The sequence below is a fragment of the Mchenga conophoros genome, linkage group LG12, assembly GCF_057382185.1.
Source record: "Mchenga conophoros isolate Kocher_MC1m ecotype Shallow Benthic linkage group LG12, M_conophoros_male_GT1.1, whole genome shotgun sequence".
Taxonomy (NCBI): domain Eukaryota; kingdom Metazoa; phylum Chordata; class Actinopteri; order Cichliformes; family Cichlidae; genus Mchenga; species Mchenga conophoros.
In genome coordinates, this window is record NC_140537.1 from 6,634,082 (window position 1) to 6,660,175 (window position 26,094).

Sequence of the window (26,094 nt, forward strand, 5' to 3'; positions counted from 1 at the left end):
TTTATTGTGATGTACGGAAGAGGATTAGGGCCACTGGGAAAAAAAAGAATTCTGACTTTAATCTCGATTAAAGTCAGAATTCTTTTTTTTTTCCAGTGGCCCTAATCCTCTTCCGTAGTAATGTCTATTCTCGACTTGTTTTTGAACAAGTTGTTAAACCTTTCCCCAGAAAAATCTGTCTATTAAACTATTAAACATTTTATACACACACACACATTATACATATATATATATGCGCCTCTGTTTCAACTTGGACATTCATGAAGCGGTGGAAGGGTATCTTAAGGAATAACTTGTCAGCCGTATAAAGCCAACTGATAGCTCCAGGACGTCACGTGTCACACCACTATAACAGTGTCACCTGCCAGGTACACTGAGGAAGACGTGGCGGGCAATATGAAACACTTAAAATGAATGCATAGTGACCCTACACACTGTACGAAGTGACCCAATCTTCACGGCTTACATAAAACAAACCCCCCGGTATGTCGGCCTCTCATTTCCTGGTTATGTTCCGGTTTTTTTCCGGCTCTCCTTAGCTGACGCGGTCGTCCAATGATATGAGTCCACATGCAGCGCAGGGAAGAGGGGCAGCAGTGAGGCGCTTTGATAAAACCAGACTGTCGGCAGCGCGTGAAGCCACTGAGAGCTGCGCCACGGTGAGGCAGGGTACGGCACGGGAGCACAGAGGAGGACTGGACCGGGTGAATGCAGTCCTCGGCACGGGACGCTGCTGCAGACACTTTCCCACTATTTTCGGACATAACGGGAGGCGCACAGTAACCACGCGGGGAAGAGGAATTTGGCTACAAAATTTCTGTCGTGAAGGAAATCTTAAGAGGGGCCGAGAAGAGAAAGGGACACGTTACACCTCTGTCAGTAGCTGCCGATAGCTATCCGAGCTGACAAAGTCCTCGTTGCTCTAAAAGTCCTCACAGGGTAGGGAGCCACAAGGTATCCTCCACCGGTGTTCTCGGGTACAGCTGAGTGAGAAGGAGCCGTCTATCCGCCATGGAGAACGCTCACACGAAGAGTGTGGAAGAAGTTTACAGTTATTTCAGCGTCAATGAAAGCACAGGACTTTCCCTGGACGAGGTGAAACGACAGCGGGAGAAATGGGGCCTAAACGGTACGACAGCTTAAAACCGCAAAGCGACGGAAAAACAAAAACGCTGCGGCTGCGAACGAGACACGGCGTGAAAGTGTCATGTCACGGTGGCGTGGGCAGCGCGAGCTCAGTTTTTGATATGCGGGGTAAAAGTCGCCAGCATCATCATCAGACCGTATGGTGATTTGGCTGACGTCACCTCGAGGGTTTCCCGTGTTTTACACAGTAACGAGTTAATCATTACTCAGAGGCCGTAGCTGTGCACGGTAACAGTGCGTGAGCCGCCTGTGATCGCGGCCACACTGCTGACAGCAGCGGGGAAATGTGGCGCGGTAGTTTCACACGGTAACCCTGTTGAATGTTCCTCAGCAAACTGTAATACATGTGCACTGGACACTGAGCAGTGGGTACAGGCTTACTGGACCAACACTGCCAAAGTTAATCTCTCTTGTCCCAGGCTTAAACAGCTGTTTTATATTAATATCAACTGGGAGGCCATGGACGGTATTCCCTCCTTCTAGCTCACTTTGACCTTTGCACTGATTGGATTTTTATTTAAATATTTATTCCTGCTGTGTAATAAAGCATCACTGATGTAAATTATGTACCCTTGTTGGTGCTAGAAATGTGAACATATGGTCTTGCATATAAAAGTATTAAATAGTTGCAGTGTGATTTCTTTCATGGGTTTAACAGTCAAACAGAGGCGTGCATACAGAAATTCCCCTCTTTTTCACTGTTTATGACTGAATAATCACTGAGCAAAAGTCTCACATGAAACTGAGAATAAGCTGGTGGCTTTGACACCTAAATGTGCCTGAGATTTAGAGCTATGAAAGTAGCGCTCACAAACATGCAGAGAGTTGCTGTTTCTCAAGTGGGAAACTTTTTGTTGTTGTTGTTGTTGTGTTCATATATTACTTATATATATTTATTTATTTTTTCGTCTTTGCCTGCTTCCTGTATGATCCCCGGATTGACAACCGCATACCCACACACAGAGTTACCAGCGGAGGAAGGTAATCACTGCTGTCACTCACACCACTCCCATCATTTTTATGCTGGCAAGTTTCTGCGATTGGCTTGTTTTTCACTAACTCCCTCCTCTCTCTCTCCCTCTCTTTGCAGGGAAATCTTTATGGGAGCTCGTCCTCGAACAGTTTGAAGATTTGCTCGTTCGAATTCTTCTGCTGGCTGCATGCATATCTTTTGTAAGTATATGCTAGAGCGTTTGTTTTAATGTACCACACAGACTTGCTTTCAGTCATCTCATCCCAAGCTCAGTGAGTTGAAACTGAATTGCGGGCTTCTTCTCGAAATTCAGCTGAGCTTCTTAGTTTTATTCTCAACGTTAACTCCCCTGTGCTGTCACCCCCTGCGTGTCCGCGTGATGATGTGCTAATCTTAAAGTCAGAAGAAACCTTTTCACATCCCTCAAATAGCTTCCTCTTTCCACCTCTGTCTGAAAGTGTTTACATGAAGCCAAAGCCGCAGATGGGATTATTATAAAGCCCGGTGTCATAAATGGCAGCACATTATTTATTCAGCGCATAGTGCTGAAGTGTGAACGTCTTCAGTTTGTATAACGTGCCTATGGTTACACTCACATATGGGAGCTAAACAGCTGAGAAGGCTAGCAGCCCGTCTGAGGAATGGTGACAACAGCAGTAGCAGCATTGAGTTGCTATCACCATGTGCCAAGTAAGACATTTGAGTCGCCAAGCGTGACTGCTGTGTAATAACTTGCACTCGGTCTCGTCCGGGCCGCAGGCATCCAATGCTACATGGATATATGTTTGATGGCTTACACTTACATAACAGCGTCACTGCCATGTGTCTGAGCCAATTTATAAGCTAAATGAAGTGAACATTTCCACATGGTATAAACTATAGATCCACCATGCAGCTTGCAGCCTATGAAATGTACCTGTCAGCTGCAGGGAAGAGACTTTTTAAAACAATCTTTTATGTCAAAGGTGGAATCATGGTTACCTTGCACATCTCTTCTTGTCTCTTAAGTTCTTCTACTGTGTTTAGATAAAATGTAACAAGTAAATGAGAACATGTTCTCTGATCTGCTCCCAAAAGCTAAATTGAGTAAAATAAAAATAAAAGCATTTTATTTTGCTACATTTTGCTGTCAGATATGGTCGTACTTTTTTCTTCTTCTTTTTTTTTTTTTAAAGCAGTCTTTAGCACTGCAAAGATTCATCCTTGCTATTTAATTCTATAAATGACTGCTAACTTAACAGATGGCTGAAGAAGACTTTGATAACTGAGGCTGCCTGTGTGTGTGTGAGAGAGAGAGCTGGTAAGAGTGGTGTCAGGTGATACAGAGGTGTCAGTCGCTGCTGTCTGACAGTGGAGCAGAGCACCACTCGAGACCAAATTTGGTTCCTCACCCCTCAGTGGGAGGGCTCTCTATCAGACAGAAGTGCACACCAGCGTCGGTGTAAATTTAATGTGTATATAACCATCAAACCTCTTAGAAAACTAAAAACCATATCCAGAAGAATGTGCTTGGATGAGTGATTCACATTCGCCTGCTGCATGTTTAGCTGCTCTTTATGCAAATATCTAATCAGCCAATTACATGGCAGCAATGTCAGAGGGGCTGGTCTGAGTATTTCAGAGTGTATTATTTTAGTTATTATTTTTTTTAATTAAAAGTGTGTATGGATTTTAGATGGATGGATTTAATGTTTGAAGAGGTTACTCTGGTTTCTAACACACCACAGTTAACATTTGTTTGCTATTTTCTTAGTAATCAATTCATCGACAAGCAGATTGCCATTATATTAAAATGAAGAGGGTAGCTGGTTAGAATAGTATCTTTACATGTATTGTATGCCATGACATACAATAGCGCATTATAAGCACTTCTGTGTTGAGATGAGCTATTAAAGCATTATGCTTGCCTTTTTGAATTATGCCATTCAAAGGTCTTTGGCATCCACTGCAGTCAGACACTTGGGTCTTACTGAGGTTGATTGCTTTATACATTATGGCAGATTAACTAATTGCTTGCGACAGACAGGGTAATTTAAAGACCGTTTTCTCAGGAACAGCAAGCCAAATGAGACTCCGGGTCAATATACTGTAATTCTTTTCCTGGCAGTTTTGAGTGTGTGCGTGTAACAATGTTGAGACTGGTCCTTTGGTGTTCGTGATGTGAATTAAGTAAAATTGACAGGCTTAAAAAGTGTTAACTTAATGAAGGTCTGACCGTGTTAACCCCACAGCTTTCTCCACAGCCACCTGTTTGCATTATTGAATGAATTACTCATGAAGTAGCCTCTGTCCATATACAGCTTAGCCAAGCTTTATAGCTTTCAGAGCAACAGTAAAAACTAGTAATTACAATGTATGTATGTTTATATACCACTGTGCATATGAGTATATAACCAGCTGCTCACAATGAATAGAATAAATCCATTTCTAATGTTTCTAACCTAACTAGGAATTTTAAAGGTTTGCTGTTTACAACAAAACTCTGAACATTGTTATTCCATTTTAAATTGAGGACAAGAATGTGTTGTATTCAGGGATGATATGACATGTATGGATTTTAGCCGTGTGATGGGATATTATTTTCTCCCAGATATTGTATAAAAATATGCTGCTGATGATCCTAAATTATTAATAATCTCAGAGTTTAATGTGAAGATTCTGGCAGATGGCTAAATCCTCACATAAAATCAACACGGCAGTATTAAAAAGGGATCTCTTTTTGAAAGAAATAACCAGTCAAGTTTTATCAGAGATGTGAGCTTTAGTTTTTTTCTTCCATGCAAAAACCGTGGTTAGTTCTTTCTGGATTTTGTCCCCTTTTTGTGAAGCCACAGTGGTAACAGTCGTACTCAGAGACACTTGACTTCTCTTGGATGAGAGCAGAGTTTTGTTTTTGTTTTCCCCGAAAAACTGACACAAAAGCTCACTTCAACTCAAGATTGTATTTGGTCTAAGGTGACCTTACAAAACACATTTCTGGTCATAGGATGATGATGATGTAAGGTTGATTCTGGACAGATGGAGCTGTGCTATATGCAAGCACGAGGCAGGGAGCTCTCTTTTCTGTGAAATGTCTAATAAATACTGATGGTTTATTTGACTTCTTTCAGGTCCTGGCCTGGTTTGAGGAGGGAGAGGAAACTATCACCGCATTTGTGGAGCCTTTTGTAATTCTACTCATTCTTATAGCAAACGCTATCGTCGGCGTGTGGCAGGTGAGAGCATAGCGAATCACGGCTTTGCATTTTTATTCGTACTTAATTCTGTTTTTGGACAGTTTGAGCACTATGTCTGAATATCATCAGGGTTTAGTGCATTTTTGTTGAAAAAAAATCTAATTTCATGAATATGAATGTGGTATTTTTAGCATTTCAAAGCAATGTGTTAAACTACAGTTATATTAGTATTGAAGGCGTGTCAGTGTGAGGGAAAAAATCCTAATAAAGCCGAGCTAAATCAGATGCCACCAATGTGACAGACTTCAAATAAATATCCCTTATCAGTTTACTAATAACCCCTATCAGTTTGATCCTGCGTCCAGTGCAGTGTAATCCAGTGCAACATGATCTGATCATCCAAAATGAAAAAACAAGCTCAAACTGGGTTCCCGATCTCCTTCAGAGGCTCGAGTACTGAAATCTATGTAACAGTACTGCATGTTTAATTAAACATTCCTTGTATCTGCGTTACAGCCCCGCTGTGAGTTAGAGGTTTTACCATTAAACTTCACAGGCAATGCAGAAAAACACTGCACTGAAAGTTATTTTTGTCTCAAAGAAGACTTCCTATTCAAAAGGAACATGCTGCCGGTTTTCATCAGCAGCCTTTCTCTAGTTATTTATTTATTTTCAAACTGTGTGGGTTTGAGTGATGTTTTTCTTGCTGGTGAAGAGTAAGATTGGAAAATGAGAAAATTTAATACACTTAACACCTAAATGTCCCCAAACACAACCCGAGGAGAGATGCACGCACATCCGGCGAGAACAGTCAGTGCCCCTCCAAAGGAAGCATCCAGCTTTCTGCAATCGTGATAGTTTGCTGTACAGCAACTCAGAAATATTTGCCCTGAATCTCATCTTCTTCTCACCAGGAGCGCAATGCTGAAGATGCCATTGAGGCGCTTAAAGAGTATGAACCTGAGATGGGGAAAGTGTACCGACAGGACAGGAAAACTGTGCAGAGGATCAAGGCCAGAGACATCGTGCCTGGTGACATAGTGGAGGTTGCTGGTAAGTTGACCTGCATCTGTAATGCTTTTATACGCGTTGTTTAGGAAAAAATAGATTTGGCTTTGACAGACCTCTCTCTCATAAAAGAAGCATCAGGGCATCACATGAACATGATAGAAATAAACCTTGAAATTCACAGAAAATTGGCAATTTAATGCCACAGTTTCACTCTGAAAGACTATTTTTCCTTATGGCTTTTTTTTTTAAATATCAGAGACATCTGGTGTTTTCATAAGATAGCACCTCGTCTGTGTTTGGCTCTGCTTCAGGTAATGGTCAGGTCATATGAGTCCAGGTATGGACATGTATTATTTAGCACATGCTCAGACCTCCCCCATCCCCAAGTGCCACTGCAGCAGCACGGTGACTCACCCTGTAAGGCTGATGTATTTTGAGATTTTCCTATTAACCCATTGTCTCAAAGGGCTGCGCACACATGCTGTTAAGGCCCACTTACTGTAACTGTGCGTGTGAGCTTGCAAAGCTTCTAAAGTGTCATCCCAACTCAACACTTTCCCACCCTGCAGTCAGCGCATTTCAGCAGCTGAAATCCTCAGGATGTAAGGCTTTGGTTTTAATAGTGCAGTTTCCCCTACGGCATACAAACGTATGTAATACTGCAGAGGGATGAACGGGAACGCGTGTACGGAGTAATGAGTCCTTCAAACGCTGTCCTGATACTCTGTTTGAACCTAAGCCCCTCAAGTGATGCTTAGCGTTTTGGTGCATCGTGTGGGTTTTATTTTTAGCTTTCATTATGGATTATAGAATGCTGTATTTATAGAGGCAGTGACAGTCGTGAAGATGACAGGTGTCAGCCTCTTCCCCTCCCCTCCTGCTCGGGGGGAACAGCAGGTGACGTGGGACAGTGTTCAGCGGGACTCCTGAGTGACCTTGACAAGGGCACAGAAAGTAGGAGTGATCTGCATTTTAACATCGCATATCCTTCTAGTTGGGATATGTTTCTATACTATATGTAAATTACTTTCTTGACAGTGCTAATCATGACATGTTAATTTAGGTTCATAAGAAGTTGAGTTCAATTTTTGGCTCCGGTTAAAACAGAAACTTGTGAGTCAGATGCTCTTGCATATTAGAGACCTAGTTATTTAAAAACTCTTGATGAAGGTAGCTGGAGGCTTTGCTGTCAGCAGCTTGAGCGCAACCCAGCAGGGAGACGACTTGGATGCTTTATCCCCCAGTCAGGAGTTGCTCATCAGCTCTACTTACTCGCTTGATCCTCCAACTATCCTTTACAATGGTTCCTGCCAGGCTCCCTTTTTTAATGAATAATATTTTCCTAAAGCTCCAAAGTGACCTTTGCCATGCAGAGGAGGATTGTGATGACGCAGATGCTGGCTGGGAGGCTGCTTAGCTGAGCTGCGATAGAGGACACAGAGATGAACCCTCTGTGGCTGCCTCAGCCGTGAGAAGAATAACCAGCAGCCAAACTGCACGGCTCTCTGTGAGGCTGCTGCCGCTGTGTGTTTAAACGCTGCCTCCTACTCGCTTATCAGCCTCACAGATGAACTCTTACTGAACATACAGTGGAGATTTAACATTCTGTTAAATGCATTTTTCAGACGTTTATCTAAAGTAGATTTTTGTAATGGTTTTATTAATCAGACATTTACTATAGCATAAATATGAAACGGTTTTAAAATGAGCAAATGCTGACATCGCTCAACCTAACTAATCCCTAAAAAGTCACATTGTCAGATAACGTGAAGTCCACTGAACTGAAGTCCTTTGCATGTAGCTGTCAGTTTACTTGCTGCTCTGAACACTCAATTGAAACCTTTTTTCGGCTTTTTTCAGTGAGGTGAATATGTAAAGATATTTTTCATCCATCCATATTAAGATATGGAGAGCTCAGGTACGCAGCTCTAGCTGTAAGCACAGAAGCCCAATCCACCAGGCGTACAAAGCTTGTGTTTGTGAGGGGAGGGGGATCTTAAACAACTGGTTTCAGACAGGATGAGCTGAGAGTCTCAACCAAGCTCCAGTATGAGCTATATAAATAAATACATTTTGAATGTGAGTCATGCAAAGCTACTCTGAAAGAGTCCAAGAATAAAAAATATGGAGCTGGAAATGAGCGTAATAGCTGCCCCTTAAGGGTTTGCAGATTTGGATGTTTGCCTTTTCTCAGAGCGGCAGAGCTCAGTGTGTTTGTTCCCTGTTGCCTGTGAAATTGTGGAGTCTGGGCTTGTGGAGGGGAGTGCAGGGGGAGGATCTCTCATCTGCTCCTATTGTGCTAGAGAGAGATGACCTTATAGGGAAGTGCTTTGTGAATAACCAAACCGCCCTATCACGCTCAATGCACAGGGACCCTGCCCATCAGCACCGGCACCCTCCACTGAGATTCCAGACACCATGGATAGTATGTGGCATTTAATGTGGTCTGGCAATCGTCCGATGTCACTGAGGGACTGTCTTTTGGCAGAGGCTTCTGACTTTTCAGCAAGGCTGAGAGAAATGGTTTCATCCTGCCAGCCGGAGTAGCGGACTTCAAAAAACTCAACCCTCTGATGTAGTCCAGGAGGGTCACAGGGGTTTCATTCAAACTAAGCAGTGCACTGGTTGAGCTTGGGTTGATAGGAGTATGCATGGAAGTGTCTGAATAAATCACGTGTAACAAAGCTGCCTTAAGGTGCCTTGTTTACCTTGTTTACCTAAACCGCACTCACGGCTGGGAATCTGTTCGTGCAGTTCAAAATGCTTCATTGAAGACTGATGAGCCCTTTAAGACGGAGCAAACATAAATGCTAATAAAGAGAAATAAAATAATAATAATAATTAAAAACAGATAACAAAGCTGTAAGAAGTTTTAAAAATAGCATTACTGTAGAATAAATGAGGGGGAAATAATATAAACCACACAAATAAATGAACTAGACAAAGCAGGTTAAAAAGAATAATGTAGAATAACATTTTTATTTGTAAAATAAATAGTAATTAAATGTATAATTTATTTAATTAATTAGTAAATAACATTTTAGTGTCTCAGTACTTCCACATGCTGAATTACTAACATAAAAATATGAGAAAAACACCTGGGAAATTAGCAGCAGCAGTCTTTGATGTAAGATGAAGCGATAGAAGCAGGCCTGTACATGTTATGCGCAGTATTTAAATTCGGGGAAGGCCGGGACCAGTGCACATTAAATACTGCAGAACTGGTTCAAGGTGGGATGAGATGTCAGACTTTAAGGAACCGCTTTGATGATGTCACCAATGAGCTTTTGTTTGCTCGTGTCACCTTTTATTGATTCAAGCTTTAAAGCCCATATACAAACTGTACTTCTTTTTTTTTTTTTTTTTTTTGTATACGTCTTGGCCTCTTTCGATGGAAGTGAGTTAAATGTCCACATCTTTGCATGTTTGAAGTAGGCTGTGGTAAATACTCATGTAAATTATTATTATTATGGTTGGATCTATTAGATCAGTACCTGATATGGCATTGTTCTCAGCTCCAATTTAAATTTGCAGTGCCAAACATATGGAATTCCTACCATCCTCTGCTTGGCTAATTTTGGCTGGAACTTTAGTGCTCCTGGTCCTGGGATAAGATTTGTTACTATGGCAAGAGAAACACTTGCATGCTATGAAGAGCTCCAGCCAGCTGCTGCTGCTTAAGATTCATACCAGACAAAGAGCAGCAGAGATCCCAGGGAGACAGTGTGGAGATGGTGCTTGCATAACCGGGGTCAAAACTTGACACGTGTTTTGCATCTGTGACAACACAGAAGCAGGAAGTTAGAAAAATGTCACTTCTTAGATTATATTCATATCTCTCTCACCAGGCAGCAGCTAACTAAACATCACTTACTCAGGTCTTGTTTGCTGATCAGGGAAAAAACCCAACTGAATCTCACCCATTACTCTGGAAATGTGCTAGTGCAATGGCCAAAGGGCAAAGGAGACATTGGTACAACAAACTGTCCTTGCAAAAAGTAAACTTGCACAAATGAGACTGTTTGGTTAGGTTTCCCTGCTTTGGACTTCTTCCATTGTTGGTCCCAAATAGAGGAGCAAACTTTTAAACCCAATGAAAGGTTAGCGGCTTATCTGTTATAAACCATTTGCTAATACCGGATCAGTTTGCATAAATATGTAAATGCAGACGGTGAGGTAGTTAGTCAGAGATGTGCTGGAAAGCTGCATTAAGCTTTGCCTGCTGACTCTTCTGAAACAGCCCACTCTACATGACAGGAGCTCAGGCTTTTGTTCAGCTGCCATCAGCACATGTAGCCTCCTGGCCGGCCCCAAGGAAGCCTGGCCAGCATAACCACTCGCTGTCCCTGAACGCACAGCAGGTGCAAGTGCCAGTCAAAGCTGGTACTTTCAGTTCAGTCATTGCTTTGCCTGTTCTGTTTGTAAGGCACCTCTGGGAGTCATATTGGTGGCGATGTATCACCAGGTCTTAGCTTTCGCCACCGTTAAATTTGTAAACCGTTTGAGCCATTGGCAAGCCCTGAGGTGAAGACGTGGTCATGCCTCTGGAAATGCTTGGACTGCTACCAAGTAGGATGTTGACACAAAGGGACAGATGATATATACTCGCTTCACCAGAGCAGGCCTGCAGTGTAACACAGCCTCAAGACAGGTCCAGTGTGTCACGGCGTCACAGAGCACTGGTTACTTTGCATGAGAACATCAGTAGGAACCTTTGTTAGCAAGCTGGCCCTCTAGCTCCTGGTGTCTTGGCTCAGCACTCCTTAAGAAGTTTGTATTTCTTTGAAAGTAATGACGTGACACAGGAAGTGTTACACAGCCAGAAAGGATGCAAGTTTGAGTAAAAGTTAGGTATGGGCAATTCTTTAATTCAATTGTAATGAAATTATTTGACATCTATAATTGAAGTAAAGTGTTACAGCTGTGTAACTAGGACAGTGAATTCAGGGGGGCAGCCTTCAGCTCTTCCATATGTGAAGTGTTTTGCTCATTGATTTGTAGCTGACATTTGGTCGCTGGATGCTCCAGGCTCTGGTTGCATAGTTACCCGTGTAATGAATTCCTTGCCCTCGTATAGCTGTCCCTGTTGGTAGTCGCTTCAATTCTTTAGCTCAAAGTTTAACTTCATGTTGCTAATGGTTATTTCTCCTGCCATTGCTACAAGTCGGTGAATTTCACTGACATTTCACGGTCTCTGGTTTGCACATTGTTCTGTGAAAGCTCCCCTTTGGTTTGTAATGTGAAATGTCTTTGAGCCTGTGTCAGGCCATTTGATTCAGGTGCGTGACCTTCTCATAAGCAAATCTTCCATTGCACGTCTGTTTCCACATTGAGATAGTTTAAAGATGCAGCTGAGCTCAACATTTGTCTTCTCAGAAATCCTTTCATTGTCTGCCTTAATTGGCCAGTGCCTGCTGACAGATGAGTGTTTCTGGCACTCTGATGAGTTGATGATCATCCAACTTTACATAGGGTCATGCTTCCCAGTGAGAAATCAACCTTCACAGAGCAGGGGGGCTGGAGTACACATAACTAGAGCAAGGGTCTGCATTGGATTAGACTGTATAGATGCACTCATAAAATATGTTTGCAGCTTCTATTCCAAACATCTATAAGAAACTCCAAGGTAATGCAGACGAGTTGCTCCTGTGTTCTGCATCTTGCCTGTCTCTTCCTGTGGCAATGATGAGAACATGTCTGCCATCGTAGGGCCACATTTAAACCAGATCAGCAGATTGGGAAACAAGTTGAAATTCTTTTTCCTTTTTTGGCTGCATGCGTCAGTGGTCCCATTGCTATTTTCCCCCCTCTCCTCCTCCAAGGCCAAGGCTGGTTTAGCCATACAATACCTGTCTCCCTCAGTCTGGATCTGGACACTGGTACATTTGATAAAAATCACTATTTGTTTTTGGGTGAGTTTCCACTTCAGCCTTGTTTAGATGTTTTGTTACATTCTTAGATATTTGGCAGCCTAGTGCCGTTTCCTGGATTCTAGCTATATTGTATTCAAGGAGTCTTTTGTAACAATGTGACACAATTTACATTTTTAACTAAGTAGGCCTGTATAAGTAGACTACACCCACAGAACTGTGCCATAGCCTGAGCCATTTCCCCAGTTTCCATTGCCTTTATGTAAGATTAGGAAGCTGAATTGGGTCACTGCAGTTCTGATGTACCCAAATTGGCCATTTCCTTTGAGACTAGCCTTTTATGGCTCACAAGTCCTTCATTTCCTTCTGTCTTTGGTTCTTCTTCTCTATCCTACACCAATGGCAGCACTCCTTTGCTGCTGTGAGGCATAACAACCACGCTATAGTGAGCTGTGGTTCATAAATTTAGTTTACTCTAAAGCAGAGTTACTGCCTGTAGAAAATAAACACCTTCTCATCTGTTAAATCTTCATTTGGCCAGTACACCCACCCACAAATGGTACTGTACAAGGACTGCATGGGTGGAGAGTTAAGAGTGCCCTTTCTCCTTTGTTGTTAGCTTTTGTTTTTTGATTGGATATATGATTGAAATCTTTCTCTCACGTGCTAAATCGTTTAGCTTTGAATGTATCCTGGAACTCGTTTGGAGGTAGGCTTTAGCGAAGTGACTGATTCACTGCCTAAGAATTTATGTCTGCCTTTGTCACGCCCTGAAGAAGACACAAGCCCCTGCACATCGATGCTCTTATCACAGGGAAACAGCATATTAACTGGCAGCAATCAAAACATGTACTGTTAGAGTAGGTTGAGCTGCAGTTACTCCAGACATGCTCACTAAAGTATGGGACAAGTTTGAGTATTGCATAGATGTTTGCAGTGTTTTGTAGGTGAAAGTTCATATTTAGCCATATATGTTAAAATTTACCACAAGCTTCTATGTCCGTTACTTAATAAGATGTAGCCTTTTGAAATCGGATGATTCTTTTTAATAAACCTTTTACTGCTGAGCCATGCTGATGATAGATGTGCAATACTAGGTTTTACATTATCTTCCTGAAATAGGCAAGAACTTCACTGAAAAAGACCTTTTCTTAATTGCAGCTTCAGTGGTGTCTTCACTGATGCACAAGTCATCCATGCTTTGCGCACTAATTCACCCATCCCTGTCACAGATGTTGACTTTAACTTGTATGCTCCACTCTTCTTGCATTTAATGTCCATAGTTTGTGGAACTCATTTAATATTTGGTTTAATCAGATCAGAGGAAAGTTTTGAACTTTGCTCCAGTCCATCTTAAATTGGCTCAGGCCCTGACAAGGTGGCAGCATTTCTGAATCTGGTTTACATTACATGTAATGAGTTTTAACTGGGATTTGTGGATGCAGCAACAAACTGGGTTCACTAACATGGCCTGAGGCCATGAAGTTATTGCCTCTAGAGAGAAGTGTCTGTTTCCAATGTAGCTCCTCATAATTGCCCAAAGATAACTACTGCTGTCAGTTTTGTTCCTTATATGCATAGATTGCAATGTATTTTCTCTAAATCTTTTAATATAATTAATCAACTTTAGATGATTTGTAACAATTTTCAGTAGCATTATCTTTGGTTTGATATTTGTATTTGTTCTCCTCATATTTATTTGTATGGGTTTTTCCTCTCTCTCTAATTATGGATCTGCTTTTTGTAGTTGGAGACAAGGTGCCCGCTGACATCCGCATCTGTTCAATCAAATCCACGACCCTCAGGGTAGACCAGTCCATCCTGACTGGTAAGATATTTTTGCTGATGGCAGACATCAAAGTTGACATTTTTTAATTATTTGAATGCTAATCCTTGTTAAGTAATGGATAGATAGACTAAAGCTTACCTAATGACAAATGTTATTTTATTCTCTTAGAATAATTGCCCTATGAGATTGTTAATTCATTTTTTTAAGCTAAAACACAAGTATCACCACAAAGCCTTTTAAAGTAAGTTAAACCGAGGTCAGTTTGTCTGAATAAATGGTCAAAAAACAAAAACAAAATTCAACTTGGTCGCTTTGAGTAACTGATGAACAGAATGAGCCCAGAGGTCTGCTGTGACGCTCTTCCCACTTAACACCTTTTTCCTCTGAGACATTCATGTGAATCATCACTGAAAGATGAATAACCAGCACTGCAGATTTGCCTGTGGAGACGACTGGCTGAGCGTTCTTCCTTAAATCATCTACAGAAGAATGCAAGCCGGTTTAACCCTCCTCTGTCCTCGTAGGTGAATCTGTCTCTGTCATCAAACACACCGACCCCGTGCCTGACCCTCGCGCCGTCAATCAAGACAAGAAGAACATGCTCTTCTCTGTAAGCCCGAGTCTGCATGAGTTATCACACACATCCTGCTGATTCCTATTACTTCTTATGTGTTTAGCTTCTGTACACTTCCTGGAAAAACAAGTTTCTGTTATTTGAGGATGTGCGCGATGATATCAGTTGCACTTGAGCCAACACGTATGTGACATGTTCTTTCAGGGTACCAACATTGCTGCAGGGAAGGCTGTGGGTGTGGTTGTTGCCTCTGGCGTTAACACAGAAATTGGTAAGATCCGTGACGAGATGGCAGCCACGGAGCAGGAGAAGACGCCCTTGCAGCAGAAGTTGGATGAATTCGGCGAACAGCTATCCAAGGTCATTTCCATTATCTGCATCGCCGTGTGGATCATCAACATCGGACACTTCAATGACCCCGTCCACGGAGGCTCCTGGATCCGTGGAGCTGTCTACTATTTCAAGATCGCTGTGGCGCTGGCTGTGGCTGCCATCCCTGAAGGTCTTCCCGCTGTCATCACCACCTGCCTGGCCCTGGGCACTCGCCGCATGGCCAAAAAGAACGCCATCGTCCGCAGCCTGCCCTCTGTGGAGACTCTGGGCTGCACCTCTGTCATCTGCTCTGACAAAACAGGAACCTTGACAACCAACCAGATGTCTGTTTGCAGAGTGAGTTTATCTCTCTCCCTCACACACACACAGAAACAGTGTTTTTGCATTACTGAGCAGGTTGGTCGTCAGTCCTTTGTCGTATTTGTTGTCCCTACTTTATGTTTGGATAAGGTGACAGCAGTTTCTTCCATTTATCTATAAAATGCTAATGCTCTCTGTAAGCAGAGAAATGGTAGTTTCTGGTTATTGAGCGAGAAGGCAGCTCGCTTTCACTGCTCTAATCTGCATCGAGGAGTTAGATGACTTACACTACTGCTGTTGCATAACTGACCTTGCGTCACCAAGCTGCAAAGCAGTGAGCTTGTAGTTTCTTTTTCTTCTCTTCCTCTCTCTCTCTCTCTGTGAGTGGCACCTCTGTGCTACTTGGCCCCACATAAAAAGTACATTTCAGCATTTATTAAAGTTTAATCCCCTTTAGTTGTCTGTTCACTGCTGTCTCAGAACTTTGGCACAGCCTGAATAAGGGTGGCATTCATTTACAGTTACTGTCAGTTGTTTCAGTCCCTGCACATTGAGTTGGCCGTGATTAAATAGCCTTGTGATTCTGCAGTTACTGTAGTGACTTATCGTAATTCACACAGAGTCGGGACATGCAAACAAAAGCCTTTAAAGAGGTGTGCTCACTGACTTTACACTCATGGTTACTAATAAAAAGCAACGTCTCATTCACTTGAATCGTTTATTACAGATATACATTTGCACCCAACATTGTACAATAAAATAATAACAACATAGCAAAAACACCATCTACATTCATGCAGCCTAAATGTAGTTTGTGATTGTACGTCCTTTTTATTAAATCCTTTTCTGACAGGCCACGATCATTCCTGAAAGTGTTCAACTGGTTACTGAAATAATTAATGGATTGCCTGTTTGCTCTAAATATACTGCAGCAGGGCAGTGCCAGGATTTTATGTCTGGCTAGTCGTTGCAGGAGGGCTTGCTGATTGTCCTCATCCATTTTCTGATATAAGCAGCCTCTGACTAGCCCTGTTTGTGTGTATACTGTGTGGCTTTGTACATCTTTGTTTGTGAGTGAGCGAAATGATCAAAGCTTCCTGCGGGAGTAGGCCTGGCACTGCGGCGTCTTCCTTTTGGGCACAGCTTCTCTCTTTAGTCAGGCTCCCTGGCAGCTTCTTCTGTTTACTTATGGAGAGAAACTAAACAGCCTTTTCTCACATTAGGCAGCAGGCCACCCAGCCTGCCCCTCACAGAGACACACTCTAACGTTGCAGCCAATTTACTGTCATTTTTTTCTGCTGCAACAGTTATTGTGTACTTTTAATATGAGCTGTAATAAAGAAACAAATCAAGTTTTTCCAACCACATCCCCCATTGCTTTCAGTCTGTGGATGAGTGTTCATGTTCTCCGCTGTGATTTTTCAGGTTCTGAGTGCTTTCATTGTTTTTTTTTGTTTTTTTTAAAGTTGTCTTCCCCAGTTGTTTCTGGTTTAGCCTTTTAGTTTTTCATAGGCTAACTTTGAAGAATATGAAGAAGTTTACTTCCTCATTCAAAAGGTCACAAAAACTAATGTTTTTCTGTTAGTGTAAATTATATTTTTATATAATATACTAATTTGATTATTGCTTTTTTAACCTCTGAATATTTCTTGTATATGTAAAAATATCTTTCATCTTGTGTGACACAAAGGGAATCGTCCGCATTAAGAATCTCACTTTAGCTACAGCGTCTCCTTAACTCAAGAGGTCTTCAGCTTTGGTCCCCTCTCAGCACAAATGAATCAAAATAATCATGCCTCACGTCTTAACCTGCATTTGTAGATCAGATGTGGAGGAATGCATTGAAAAAGAAATCTCTGCAATGCATTTATTTTCATCACCTCAGTTTTTGTGCCAGTCCAGATAGAAGGCAGTGGTTGGGCTTCAATCTCCCTGAATCTTGAATCTGGGTATAATTTGTTTTAATTATCTTAAATTATTTTACTATCACAGCTCCTAGATATTTGACTGTTATTACCTTCCAATTCATCTTTTTTTCTCTCTCATTTTTTGCTCAGAAGATTCATTTAATGAAAGGATTTTGAGTCTCTGTTAGATTTCATTCGCAACCTGAATACTTGCCAAAGTCTTCTAGGATAACAGACAAACAATAGCATCATCTGCAAAGAGCCTAATAATATAATCTTATTTTTTTCCTTTAATCTATTCGAGTTCACTTGGAGGTTTTGTGGTTTGACAATAAAGACTCTGGTATTTCAGTCAAACACTAACATGATCTGTGTGATGTCTTCTAATGTCCCATGGACTCTTCTCATTTCCAGATGTTCATTGTCAACAAAGCTGAAGGGGACAACTGCTCTCTGTCAGAGTTCACCATCACAGGTTCTACCTACGCCCCCGAGGGTGAAGTGTGAGTACTTTTATAGCTTCTCCATAACTGGCAGATCCTTAAATACATGGTAACATGATGTTCTGTACTTGTCCTCAGGTACCAGGATGGTAAACCAGTGAAATCCTCCCACTATGATGCTTTGGTTGAATTGGCCACAATCTGTGCCCTGTGCAATGACTCCTCGCTGGACTTCAACGAGGTCTGCACCTTTCCTGCTGCTTATTTTATGTGTTTTAGTGCAGTTTTCAGTTCTGGGGGAAAACGATTACATATGACTGCCTGTTTTGCTGCTACCCTTCTGTACATTTGGATTTAAGTGAAATAATCTTTTTATGTTCGCTTATAGACTGTATATGAAAGATAGATGTAGCTTCCAGGGTTGAAAAATTAATAAAATTTTAATCTCAGCTGTGATTTTTAGCATCCCACAACTAAATGAGCACAACAGAGTGATACTGGTCATGTGTGCTACACCAACAGAGCGCAAACCAAAGTCTAGTGCTACACAAATCATTGCTTGATGACACCCGCATGAGCCAATCACAACTTTTCCGTTGATATTATTAATATACTACAAATAACAGACATTCAGAACAGTCATGATCATTTGCAATACTTCAGATTATGGGCAAATGATGTTTGGAAGAAATGCAAAAACACACTGCGAACTCCAGCATGATGAATTAATGAGGCAAACTAAAACAAAGCAATGGTTGCTAGCATGGATCGTCCAACTTCAGCTCATAAACGGGTCTGTACAGTGTATCCATCGAGCTCACAAAGGCACTGAAATCACCAAAGCAGTCGCACTCCATTTGGCAAAGATGTGTGTAAGCTAAACACAGTGAGTAATTAAGGCTTGAGATCCATCATGCAGGTATCGTGAATGACGGAAAACACTATATTTTGCCAGGTGAATAAACACTTTATTCGTCTACAAAGATTAATGAGCAGGAATGTAGCACAATGTCACAGCTCCCCTTCACTCATCATCGAAACAACTACTGGTAGCCTTAACGATGGCTAAATCCTTCTTTGATGCACAGTCTTTGGGCAAATTTAAGATGTTTTAGAAAAGAAATGAGTGAAAGTTTGGATGTTTCAGGTGAAGGGGGTGTACGAGAAGGTCGGCGAGGCCACGGAGACCGCGCTGACCTGTCTGGTGGAGAAGATGAATGTCTTCGACACTGAAGTTCACAACCTGTCAAAGATTGACAGAGCCAATGCTTGCAACTCAGTGAGTGACATCAGCTCCCTCACTTGCATGCGCTGCACATTCCCACCGTTCGTGCTCAGCAGCTTTTTCTCACTCTCTGTCTCTTTGTCTGATCAGGTGATCAAACAGCTGATGAAGAAGGAGTTCACCCTGGAGTTCTCAAGAGACCGGAAGTCCATGTCTGTCTACTGCAGCCCAAACAAGTCCCGCTCTACCATGGGCAAAATGTTTGTGAAGGTATACCCAGTGTAATACGTGCAGATGTTCGATCTGCATTCGCTGCAGTCTTCTGCTGTGTTGTTAATGTTTTATGCCTCTCTTCTTCCTCACAGGGAGCCCCAGAGGGAGTCATCGAGAGATGCACTCATGTCAGAGTTGGCAACAGCAAAGTTCCCCTCAGCCAAGGCATCAAAGAAAAGATCATGTCTGTTATCCGTGAGTACGGGACAGGTCGCGACACCCTGAGGTGCTTGGCTCTGGCCACACGAGACAGCCCACCAAAAATGGAGGACATGATACTGTCTGACACTGCCAAATTCATCGAGTATGAGGTGGATATACATTTGCGTAATCTACTTGTAGCACATTCTTTCCAGGAGCAGACTTTCATTTGAATCTTTGTCTCTGTGTCCAGTCTGACCTGACGTTTGTCGGCTGTGTCGGCATGCTGGACCCTCCCAGACAGGAGGTAGCTGCTTCTATCACACTGTGCCGGCAGGCTGGCATCCGCGTCATCATGATCACCGGGGACAACAAGGGCACAGCTGTGGCTATCTGCCGCCGCATCGGCATCCTGACCGAGGAGGACAATACTGAGCACATGGCTTTCACTGGGCGGGAGTTTGATGAGCTCACACTCGATGCCCAGAGGGAGGCTGTGACTTGTGCGCGCTGCTTTGCGCGCGTCGAGCCTTCACATAAATCCAAGATCGTTGAGTTCCTGCAAGGATTCGATGAAATCACTGCTATGGTATGAAGTTTGTCGTACTGATCAAAACTGCCCATTTCTGCGTGAATGGTTCATTCTCTTGGCTTTGTAAGGGTCGTGTTGATTGGGTTGATTTGCTGTTGTTACTGAAGAAAAAGGCAACACTTGCTATAAAGAACATGTTTGTGTACAGACCGGTGACGGGGTGAACGATGCCCCTGCGCTGAAGAAGGCAGAGATCGGCATCGCTATGGGCTCTGGCACCGCCGTGGCCAAGTCAGCCTCTGAGATGGTCCTCGCTGATGACAACTTCTCTTCCATAGTGGCCGCCGTTGAAGAAGGCAGAGCTATTTACAATAACATGAAGCAGTTCATCAGATACCTTATCTCTTCCAACGTGGGTGAGGTCGTCTGGTGAGTCTTCTTCAGAGGAGATTAGAGCTCTTTATTGCTCAGTCTTCTGTTTTTTATGAAGCTGAGAAAAAAAGCTGTCGTTTTACAGCTTTACGTTCACACAGCAATGCTGTTGATAATATTAAGGTCATATTTGCTCCAGTTTATCATTAGCACTTTCTGACTGGAATAGTTTCTCCTGACAGCATCTTTCTCACTGCGGCTCTGGGGTTCCCTGAGGCCCTGATTCCTGTCCAGCTGCTCTGGGTCAACCTGGTGACAGACGGCCTCCCTGCCACCGCCCTTGGCTTCAACCCCCCAGATCTGGACATTATGGAGAAGCCTCCTCGCAATGCTAAGGAGCCCCTGATTTCTGGCTGGCTATTCTTCAGATATCTGGCTATTGGAGGTTGACTAAAATTGAGCAGGATTCGAGCTGTCTTGTTTTTTGTTTTGTTTTTTTCCTGCAGTACATCCAGTGAGTAATATGATGATTTTGCTGTCTTTGCTTCCAGGCTACGTAGGTGCTGCCACTGTGGGAGCTGCTGCGTGGTGGTTTACAATCTCTGATGATGGACCGCAGGTCACTCTGTACCAGCTGGTAAGTACGTCTGTCTGAGAGAACATCCTTCAGCTTCCCTCCGCTCTTTGCCTCCCCCTCACTCTCCCCTCTTCCTCCACACAGAGCCACTTCCTCCAGTGTGGCCCAGACAACCCAGAGTTTGATGGCTTGGACTGCCACGTGTTTGAGTCACCCTACCCGATGACCATGGCCCTGTCCGTGCTTGTCACCATTGAGATGTGCAATGCTCTGAACAGGTAAGGGTATTTTTAAAGAGTGGAGGAGTTCTCATGAAAGAACCATTTGCAATGACACGATGATAGACAGATTGTATAACCAGATCCACCATCTGTGCGCTCCCTCCTGTCCAGCCTGTCAGAGAACCAGTCCCTGCTGCGGATGCCTCCCTGGGAGAACATTTGGCTGCTAGGGGCCATCTGTCTCTCCATGTCTCTCCACTTCCTCATCCTCTATGTGGAACCTCTGCCTGTAAGTTTAAAAAATAAGAACAGTGTGTTCATGACTTGATGACATTGGCACAAGTCAAAGTGATCTGTCTGCTGCAGTTTTGGTCTTTATGTGGATTTTGATGCCATCTAGTGGCCATTTATTATTGTTTGTTAGGGGGAAAATGACCTTGAAAGGTGGAGCATGAGGGGGGGAAACAGATCCAAATAACTTTATTTGACCTCCTAGGACCTGGTGTCCACATATGGACATCACATTTTGGGTTGTCTAGACCACAACACTAACTTTTGCTCTACGAGGGCCTGATGTCCTCTTCTCAGAAACTACATTGGCTAAAAAGACAATTCTTTATTTTTACATTCATCAGGTCCCGATCAGCCCAAATGGCAAAGAGAAATTAAAAATGCATGCCATGAAAGAGTTTGGGTCTTAGGAGGTTAAAGTGGAAATTCACTCCCAGTTCAGGCTAACGTTACCGGCTGCATAGCTTTGAACATTAAAAATGTGGGATGGAGCAGGCGTGGATATGTGAGGCCAGTTTCTCTGTAACATTTAAAGTGAAAAATGATGAGCAACACAGAATCACAAGGCACCGCTGCCACAGGGGGATCTTTGGACATGGAGGGCTTTCCCTCCATAATCCTCTGAAGTGGACATCAGTGTGGTGAAGTACCATTTGTATCCAGGCCAAACTGATTAGAGCCTTTGGCTTCAGCTTCAGAATGGCCAAAGATGAAGCTCTCAGAGCTGAGGCAATGCGAGTGCAAGAGAGGGATATGACTGCTGGTTTGGAGGGAGAGAAAGAGAGCAGTCTGCTGGTACTTTACAGACTTTAAAAGCAACGTGTTAAACAATGTGCCAACATTTAAAAATAAATAATTAGTAAATAACAGTGTAAACTCCTGCAAAAGATGAATATCCATTAGTATACTTTCCATAGTTAGAGCCACTTACAAGCGAGGGATGGGGTGTGGATGGCCCACCTGTGATTACTGGGTGTTGTCAGGATGGGCTTTGGAAGTTTAAGGATTATTTAAAACAGCAGATGCCAGATAGAGCCATTTTCATCTGAAATGTAAATTTGTGTTTTTTGGAAAGAAATATCAATACTACACCAGTACTGATGTATTTGATGACAGTACAGTACTCTCTGACTGCCCTACATTTTCAGATACTTCATAGAAATTATTGGGACCACCAACATAAAAAAACATAACTCTGTATATGTTAGACATTTTATCTGGTAGGGAATAAACACCCAGGTGATCTCTTCACCGCTGTTTCCCATCTTTGAGGCTGACCATCTCCTGTGTCCAGCTACACATTGAGTGTACTGACATAAGAGCCGTGTTGATCGATCGACTCTGAGCTCATCACAAAGCAGTGTATTTTTATAAAAGCTGAATAAACGTCACCACACACTTCTTACGGTCATGTAGAAAACATTGGTAGAGTTTTATGTGTTACCCATGCGGTGATAATCCTCATAAATCTTTATCTCGCTCTCTTTAAAAAGCAGCTGTAAGTTATTTGCTTATTCCCTCCCAGGTCATCTTCCAGATCACCCCTCTGGATATGACCCAGTGGTTGATGGTGCTGAAGATCTCGATGCCCGTCATTCTCCTGGACGAGCTGCTTAAGTTTATGGCCAGGAACTACTTGGAATTCGGTAAACAACTGGAGAAGCCGACAAGCAAAGGCTGCTCTCTGTCTGCATGCGCCGAGGGAATCTCCTGGCCCTTTGTGGCCATCTCCCTGCCCCTGGTGCTGTGGATCTACAGCACCGACACTAACGTGTCTGCCATCTTGTGGCCCTGACTGACTCCAGTACACTACCCTCCTTGTGCACCAGTGTGAAGTGGACATTAACGCACACATCTAACACAGTTACATTAACTCGGAACAAATTACAGCAACAGCATTTACACCTTCTCCAACCGCTGTCAGAACGCCTCTGTTAAGTACATTTAGACTTGCACATATTTTTGGGTGGCCGGTGCTCGAGTAATATTTTACCGACATGATTTATGTTCCATGTTACCATTGTGCTTTTCTCTGTTTTGACCCCCTTTGAGAATAGCTAGAGAAGCCCACTGCGTTGGAGCGACATGTTGAGCTGTACAGAGAGAATTTATTTACTATTCTGTAATAATTAATATTTTATAATTTGGGGAATGGAGATTTCTGAGGACTGCGTAGTTTAGTTCAATACTAATTTAGGGGCAAAGACTTTCAGCAGAATACATTTGCCCAAGCATGAATCACATTTTGCATCGTACTCATTCATTATTTTCTGCAGTAGGCAGAGCACAGCTACCTCAGTGCTGCTGATTTGACCATAATGACCCATTTGTCCAAGCTGTCATTTCATATGTGATCATTTGAAGTGTTGAGGTAAGCACCAGTAGAGTCAAAATCTTCACATGTATTTTAATGTGCATATATATATATAGAGAGAGAGAGATATATCGATATATCGATCTATATATAGATATATCTATCTATATCTAGATATAGATCTATATCTAGATCTATATCTAGATATAGATAGATATTTTTTTGTGTTCCTCTGTTATTTGAGGGAAGAGGGGACAAAGACATGTTACCAGCTTGATTTTGAGTAAATTCTTGGTACAGCCTGTTGTTAAATTTATTTACTTGAAGAAAACACATTTGTCTGTGTTGTGTGTGTGTGTGTGTGGGGGGGGGGTGTTGTTTTTGGGTTGTTGTTGTTTTTTTGTTTTGTTTTTTTAAAGTTAAATCTATGAGATTCATTCTAAGGTTTCAGTCCTAATTTTGTGTGTTAACGACAGTAATCTTTATGTATGTAAAATGTGCACATACTGTACTTGAATATGTAAAAAGGCACCAAGAAGCTGTTAGTCTTGCAAACTGAGCACAACGTGGACGGTTTGATAGGCGCTCAGACCTCTGATTGGCTGCTGTCGGAGGCGTGTGTATATCTGTACATAGGACACGAAGTAGACTCTATACATTTCATTTCTTCCTGCATACATTCACACCCGTTTACTCAAGCGTAGCCTTTCTGCATGCGCGCTCCGATAGACCAGAGAGTGTTTTTTGTTTTTTAATTTGAAAAGCTAACTGTTGTTTCTTCCCACGCCTTCCCCCTATTTACCTGCAGAGTGAGTACACTTTGACGTGCATGCTAACTACTGCCGCGCTCTCGTCTGTATGGTGGTTGCACACACAGCTTGTCAGTCTGTCATTGCTCGTGTCGAAATGACAGCAATAACTGCTCCTTGTGTTTTATCATGTAAATACTTTAAATGGTACAAAAACAGGAGCTTATAATGTCACTAAGTGCCAGATGCACACTGAGCAGAAATGGGAACCTTGTGCATTTTTAAACGGGCTCAGTGTTACTGCTGGTGCCGCTTATTTTTGAATGTAGGCTTGCAGCATGTTTGGGCAACTGGCAGAGATGCTGGCATTTAAACGCCCCCACACCGTTACAGGACACGGTGTTGTATGTATTTCTTTTTTGAACTGCATTTGTATGAATCTTCTGCCCTCCTTTATTGCATGGCCTTTATTACTCTGAAATTCATTGAAATGATCTGCTGCTCAGATGCTTTTTACCTTGTTTTGTGATTTCTCGTGTCCATTGATCTGTTTCTTCCTGTCTCCTCTTCTTTTCTTTTTTCCCTTTACAGCAAAGTCCAAGTAAGCCCATCTCTCCTGTAAATTCCTAGCAGAAACTTTGGTTTGGTTTTGTGTTGTGCATGTGTGTTTTTCAGCACATCTTACAAGAGCTGAATGCCAGTGAAGTGATGACAGGGGCTCAGAAAGTTCACACATCATTTTTACAGAATGCCCATAAATGAATGTCTGATAGAAACTAGCCAGTTCCGCCTCATCGGTCCTTCCATCCTCCTGCATGAAGAGCCTTAGATTGCCATACAGTCCTCATGCCTTCATTTTAGACTAAGAGCTTAGTACCTTGTACAGTCAGTTGTACATTATTCTATGGTGCATGTCTGCTCAGTCAGCCATCTGTTTTACCAGACAAATGTAATAGATTATGTATAAGTTCAAAAACACAGTTCATCTTTCCTAAGGAAATACTTTTATGAGATAATAGATTTTGCTTTTTGCTTTACACTGAGATGAGCAGATTTTTTTTTTGCCAAATCTGGGAAGGCAGGTGTGCAGCGATGCTGATGTTTTACCCTTTTAACGGCAGGCGGTCCCTCCACTGGCATTTTTTGCCAAACTGCTGTACTGTATTTTCAGAAATGATTGTACAACGTATCACATGGACTTTGGTTTCAGGTAAATAAAATTAAAACTGTCATACACTAAGAGTTTGTCGCTGAATTTTTACTGCTGTCCAGGACGACTGTAACAGGCCACAACAGTATGACTTCATTCTGGAGCATCAGTTTCATTTATCTCTGTTGGCTACCAGTTGTTAGCTCATCATTACCATCAGAAAAGATGTGCTCAATACTATAAAATGCCTTTTTAGGAATGATCTCGACGCAGCTGTGATCCTGATGCTGGCTGGAAATATGAAGCAGCTGGAACTGAACAAAGGGAAGGGATGTGAATCAACATTTGAATTAATGTGTTTCAGCATCTCATCCCACTGCGTATCTGACCCAAGCCTGTTAAAATAAATTTTACTCTAAAACTAACCTAAATGTGAGGAAAAACTATTTTATGAAATAAAGGAAATGATTTTCAAAATAAAGATTAAGCTAATAAAAAGAAAATGTGCAGTTTTGGAGGAATGTGTGAGCACCCTTGTGCAAATATTTAGTGAGACTCCAGAGTCCACCTTAAATCCAGCCCCCCTGACACACTCCATTTGAAACCCCTCCTGCACAGCTAGAGCAGGGCGGAAGAAGCCTTAGGATTTTCAAAATAAAGCATCACCTATTCAATCACCTCAACTTTAATGTGTTTGGTAACTTATTTGCTTACTGTTCATTGTGGG

The 26,094-nt window shown here is 42.4% G+C and overlaps 1 protein-coding gene across 3 annotated transcripts; it reads left to right on the forward strand.

Annotated features, from left to right (window-relative positions):
* The first annotated feature begins 612 nt into the window (after positions 1-612).
* Positions 613-25,457, forward strand: atp2a2a (ATPase sarcoplasmic/endoplasmic reticulum Ca2+ transporting 2a). Of its 3 annotated transcripts, none has more exons than XR_014894599.1 (21): positions 613-1,129; positions 2,110-2,127; positions 2,237-2,319; positions 5,230-5,334; positions 6,210-6,348; positions 13,924-14,004; positions 14,490-14,575; positions 14,744-15,208; positions 17,494-17,582; positions 17,661-17,763; positions 18,670-18,801; positions 18,898-19,017; positions 19,113-19,331; positions 19,415-19,750; positions 19,902-20,122; positions 20,308-20,510; positions 20,617-20,702; positions 20,787-20,920; positions 21,035-21,152; positions 22,680-24,277; positions 24,809-25,457. XR_014894599.1 is itself a non-coding variant. In XM_085293508.1 (21 exons), the coding sequence occupies exons 1-21, from the start codon at positions 1,012-1,014 to the stop codon at positions 24,820-24,822; spliced, it is 2,991 nt and encodes a 996-aa protein (XP_085149634.1). In that variant the 5' UTR covers positions 615-1,011; the 3' UTR covers positions 24,823-25,457. The 3 variants fall into 3 exon arrangements, 2 of the variants coding, with proteins under 2 accessions (XP_085149633.1, XP_085149634.1); XM_085293508.1 differs by having other exon boundaries at positions 615-1,129; positions 22,680-22,800; XM_085293507.1 differs by having other exon boundaries at positions 22,680-25,457.
* The last annotated feature ends 637 nt before the right edge of the window (positions 25,458-26,094 follow it).